At 42.8% G+C, this 4,535-nt stretch overlaps 2 protein-coding genes across 2 annotated transcripts; one reads left to right on the top strand and one right to left on the bottom strand.

The window, feature by feature from the left end:
• Positions 1-274: 274 nt before the first annotated feature.
• LOC103829527 (tRNA-dihydrouridine(16/17) synthase [NAD(P)(+)]-like) lies at positions 275-2,241 on the bottom strand. The gene is made up of 3 exons (XM_009105195.3): positions 1,762-2,241; positions 1,572-1,678; positions 275-1,177 (listed from the first exon to the last, which is right to left on the bottom strand). Exons 1-3 carry the CDS (start codon positions 2,179-2,181, stop codon positions 430-432), a joined length of 1,275 nt encoding a protein of 424 aa, XP_009103443.1. The 5' UTR covers positions 2,182-2,241; the 3' UTR covers positions 275-429.
• Positions 2,242-2,478: 237 nt separating this feature from the next.
• On the top strand, positions 2,479-4,503 carry LOC103829526 (probable beta-1,4-xylosyltransferase IRX14H). Its single transcript, XM_009105194.3, has 2 exons — positions 2,479-4,146; positions 4,226-4,503. The coding sequence occupies exons 1-2, from the start codon at positions 2,894-2,896 to the stop codon at positions 4,389-4,391; spliced, it is 1,419 nt and encodes a 472-aa protein (XP_009103442.1). The 5' UTR covers positions 2,479-2,893; the 3' UTR covers positions 4,392-4,503.
• Positions 4,504-4,535: the final 32 nt, after the last annotated feature.

Genomic DNA, 4,535 nt, shown 5'->3' with positions numbered 1-4,535 from the left:
TCAGCTGAAAAAAATCTAGAACTGAACTAACCAAACCGAACCAAACTCGAACCGAACCGATAAAATAACCGAAGTGCCCACCCCTATATTCTTGAGAAGGAACTTAGCTACAAAAAATATTAATCTAACATTTAATTTATATCCATCCATATGTATATTTTTGATATTTCACAATTTTTAAAAAATAATTGAAATGTATTTATGTTATTAGTTACACATTTTTAACTAATAGTATTTGAGAATATAAAATTATTTAGAAATTAATATATTAAGCTTAAAATAAGTGGAATGTTGTACTGAAATTTGAAAATAACAAAAAGTGTTAAAATGACATTTTAAAATGAATTATAGGGAGTAAGTAACACTTTTAATTCAAAAAGTATTTGGAGATACAACATAAAAATCACAATGAATCAAGAACGTATAGATTCAACTCTCTAAATCCTTTTGTGGAGACTCTTGTAGGGTATCTATCTTCCTTTTCTTGTAGAGTGGAACTCGTCCACCAAGCTCTTTTAACTGATCCACAAGACCATACAGAAACTCAAACGTCAAAATGTTCTGAGCATTAAGCTGCTCCCTAACCTGTGGATGCACTCTAAACCAATCTCCCAACATCTTATGCACGTGAGACCGAATCATCCTCCAAGGAACCGGATGTTTCTCACATAACTTCAAATACTCAACAGCTAAATCTCCCTGATCTAACCCTCCATCGACGTATCCCTCTCCTTCATTATCTTTAGCCCATTCAGCTGTTCTAAACCCAGCAAAGACCGCCGGGTTTTCAAGAAGCGTCTCAGCGGAAAGAACACCTTCAACGCCCGTCTCTTTGATGCAGTCCTCCACATCTTCAATGCATCTCACATTCCCATTGGCTAAAACAGGGATTCTCAGAGCGTTTCTCACCTCCTTGATGGCGCCCCAATCGGCTCTGAACTTTTTACCGTCTTTCTCATCTCTGGTCCGGCCGTGAACCGCTAGCAGCGAGCAACCAGCGTCTTCAAGCATCTTGGCGTAGTTGAGCGTATCTTGAAGGTTAGGGAAAATCCGGATCTTGCAGGAGACAGGAACAGTGAGGTTCTGAGCTAACTTTTCAACAAGTGATTTCACCAAAGGAAGATTATCCATCAAGAATGCACCATAGTTCCCTCGCCTCGCTATACGTTGAGGACACCTGAAACCAAAACGCCCCAAACAATCTTAACAACTCAATAAACCAAGCTTCAAACTACTCTTAAGGTCACTGTGCTCTAACGGCACCCAAATCACTGAATTTAAAGCTACTAACACTCATTGAACTCTTAACATTTCCACAATCTACGGATCCAAATCAATGTACTATGTCTAAACTAACAAAACTTGAACAGTGCTGAGATAAAAATTGGATCTTTATTGAAGATTGAAACTACTAACACTCATTGAACTCAATCATTTCCATAATCTCCGAAACTAAATCATTATACTATGTGTGAACTAACATAACTTCAACAGTGATGCGATAAAGATTCCATCTTTATTGAAGAATCCTCCTAATACACAAAGACGTGAAGATAAAGAAGCGAAGTTACCCTAAGTTGATATCAACATAATCGCAGTAAGGTGCGACTTTCTTTGCAGCTTCCAAGAGAGTATCAGGATCGTTAGCACAGAACTGCACAAACAACGGCCTGTCCTCCTACAACACCCATTAAAAAAAAACATAAGTAACAACGGTTTCGAACTGAAACAATTGAATCATGAGAGATTGATTGATTATACCTCACAAGTGGTGAATTCCTTGTTTCGATTATCAGTCTCGGTGAAGATCCTAGAGTGGAGCATCGGTGTGTAAGCAGCCTGAGCTCCGTATTTTTGACAGAGCAATCTAAACGGAAGCTCTGAGTTATCCACCATTGGAGCTACTATATACTTCGGTCTACCCAGCTTCTTCCAGTGCGCCCAGGCCTGCTCCACCCTTGTATCAATGCTCAATACTCGACCTGGAGCGCCCAAGCTTGCTGGTGCTGCTTCCGGCGGCTTCTCAATCTGCAAATCACTCTGCTGCTGCTGCTGGTCCGAGCAGAGGAGATCGTCGCGCACTTGCGGTGGATTCGATGTAATTGTCATTGTTCGGATTCGTAAGAGGGGAGAGTCTCGGGTCCGGAGAAATTTGAGAAGAGAAAGAGACGAGGGTTTCATGAACTGACGACGGTGGAGCTATACATCGCCGCCGCCGCCATAGATTAGGGGTTGAAGCGAATCGTTTTAAACTTGTGGTTCTAATTTTTTGGGCCTTTAATGGGCCTTATGGATAAAGATTAAGGCATGGGTTTCTATCGGCATTGAATTTGTAGTCCAGTTGTTATTATACAGCTGTAGACGAGAAAAAACAATAAATTAAGGTTTGCGACATTTAAAATAGAAATATTTTCCATTTTATTGAACATGTTTGTATAAATATGTAGAAAATGATGTGCTATATATAATCCACAAGCAACCTTTGCTTAGAAATAAAACTTCAACAGAAACCAAAATCGTACGGCTTATTATTCTTCCGTTGCCAATCATCAGCGTCACATCTCCCTCATTAAACACGTGCTTTACCCCCGAATCACCTCCTTAATCATCACTCCACCTTATAATCTCGCGACATTAACGCTTTAACCTCTCACAAATCTCAAGCCACGTGTACCGTCGGTTTATATAATCCAACATTGCTTTTACTTTTCGATTTCCAATTTAAAAATATGTCCGTTGTACCAGCAAAAGGCGAGCAACGACAATAATATTAATTAAGATAACTAAACCGTAAATGCAAAGTAATTAATTAAATTAATCATTATTAACAAACTTTTTTCCCTCTTTAATGTTCACTCTAAACTGTTGAGAAAGGAGAGAAGAAGCGAAGAAGATGAAGCTCCTCTCTGCATTTCGATCGAGCTACTTGAACCGTCGAGGAACCACCTTCAGATCGCTGGATCCGTCGTCGTTCGACGGAGGCTTCATCCCCAAGCCATCTCCATCCTCGATCTTCTGGCTAGCGATTCACTGCCTCTGCTGCTTGATCAGCTTGATTCTAGGGTTCCGATTCAGCCACTTAGTCCTCTTCTTCCTCTTCTCCACCTCCGTCACGAACCTATACACCACCACCGCCGGGGTGAGCCAGCTGCTCAAGCTGAAGCCTCTGGAGAAAGCCAACGTCACGGCGGAGAGCTCTCGAGTGGTGGTCGGAAGACACGGGATCCGGATCCGTCCGTGGCCCCACCCGAACCCGATCGAGGTCATGAGAGCTCACCAGCTGCTCGAGAGAGTGCAGAAGGAGCAGAAGTCGCTCTACGGCGTGAGGAGCCCCAGGGCTGTGATCGCGGTGACGCCGACTTACGTACGGACGTTCCAGGCGCTTCATCTGACCGGAGTAATGCACTCGCTGATGCTCGTGCCTTACGACGTGGTGTGGATCGTGGTGGAAGCTGGTGGGAAGACGAACGAGACGGCGTCGTTCGTCGGGAAATCGAGATTGAAGACGGTTCACGTTGGGTTTGATCAGAAGATGCCGAATACTTGGGAAGATCGACGCAGGGTGGAGAGTAAGATGAGGATTCAGGGGTTGAGGATCGTGAGGGAGGAGAAGTTAGATGGGATCGTTGTGTTTGCTGATGATAGCAATATGCATAGCATGGAGCTGTTTGATGAGATTCAGAATGTGAGATGGTTTGGTGCTTTATCCGTTGGGATACTTGCTCACTCTGGTAATGCTGATGAGTTATCATCAGTCTTGAAGATGGATCAAGAAGGGAAGCCGATCCAGGGTCCTAGCTGTGATTCCTCTGGGAAGCTAGTGGGGTGGCACGTTTTTAATACACAGCCTTATGCTACCAAGACTGCTGTTTATGTTGATGACAAAGCGGCTGTGATGCCTAGTAAGATGGAATGGTCAGGGTTTGTGTTGAACTCAAGGTTGCTTTGGAAGGAACCTGTAGATGATAGACCGACATGGGTTAAAGATGTTGACAACTTGTTGGATGGTAATGAAGAAATTGAAGATGGTCCGTTGTCCATGGTAAAGGATCCTTCCATGGTGGAAACACTTGGAAGCTGTGGCCGCAATGTCTTGCTTTGGTGGCTCAGGGTTGAAGCTAGAGCTGATAGCAAATTCCCACCTGGGTAAGTATCTTGTTCTACTACACTCATTTCTCATCACAATGTGATCTTGACTATGCAATCTTTTTCTACTTGTAAGCAGCTGGATCATAAAGTCGCCGTTAGAAATCACTGTGCCATCAAAGAGGACACCATGGCCAGATTCCTCCTCGAAGCTCCCAGTGGTGACCAAAGAAGCGAAATACAACCAACCAGCCACGGAAAAGCGATCTGGTAAAGCCAAGAGGATCAAAGAGCAAGAACAATAGGGGAACACAAGAACCGAAAACTACTCGTTGAAGGATATAAAACGAATAGAATGAGTTTTCATTTCGTATTCTTTTTTCACCCAAGATATCAAAAGAAATTGTTTGGTGCGCATTCGCTTCATCCTATACAATACAAAATGAGTT

This window comes from Brassica rapa, chromosome A07 (genome assembly GCF_000309985.2).
Source record: "Brassica rapa cultivar Chiifu-401-42 chromosome A07, CAAS_Brap_v3.01, whole genome shotgun sequence".
NCBI classification, from domain to species: Eukaryota; Viridiplantae; Streptophyta; class Magnoliopsida; order Brassicales; family Brassicaceae; genus Brassica; species Brassica rapa.
This window is presented reverse-complemented; position numbering and strand designations above follow the sequence as displayed.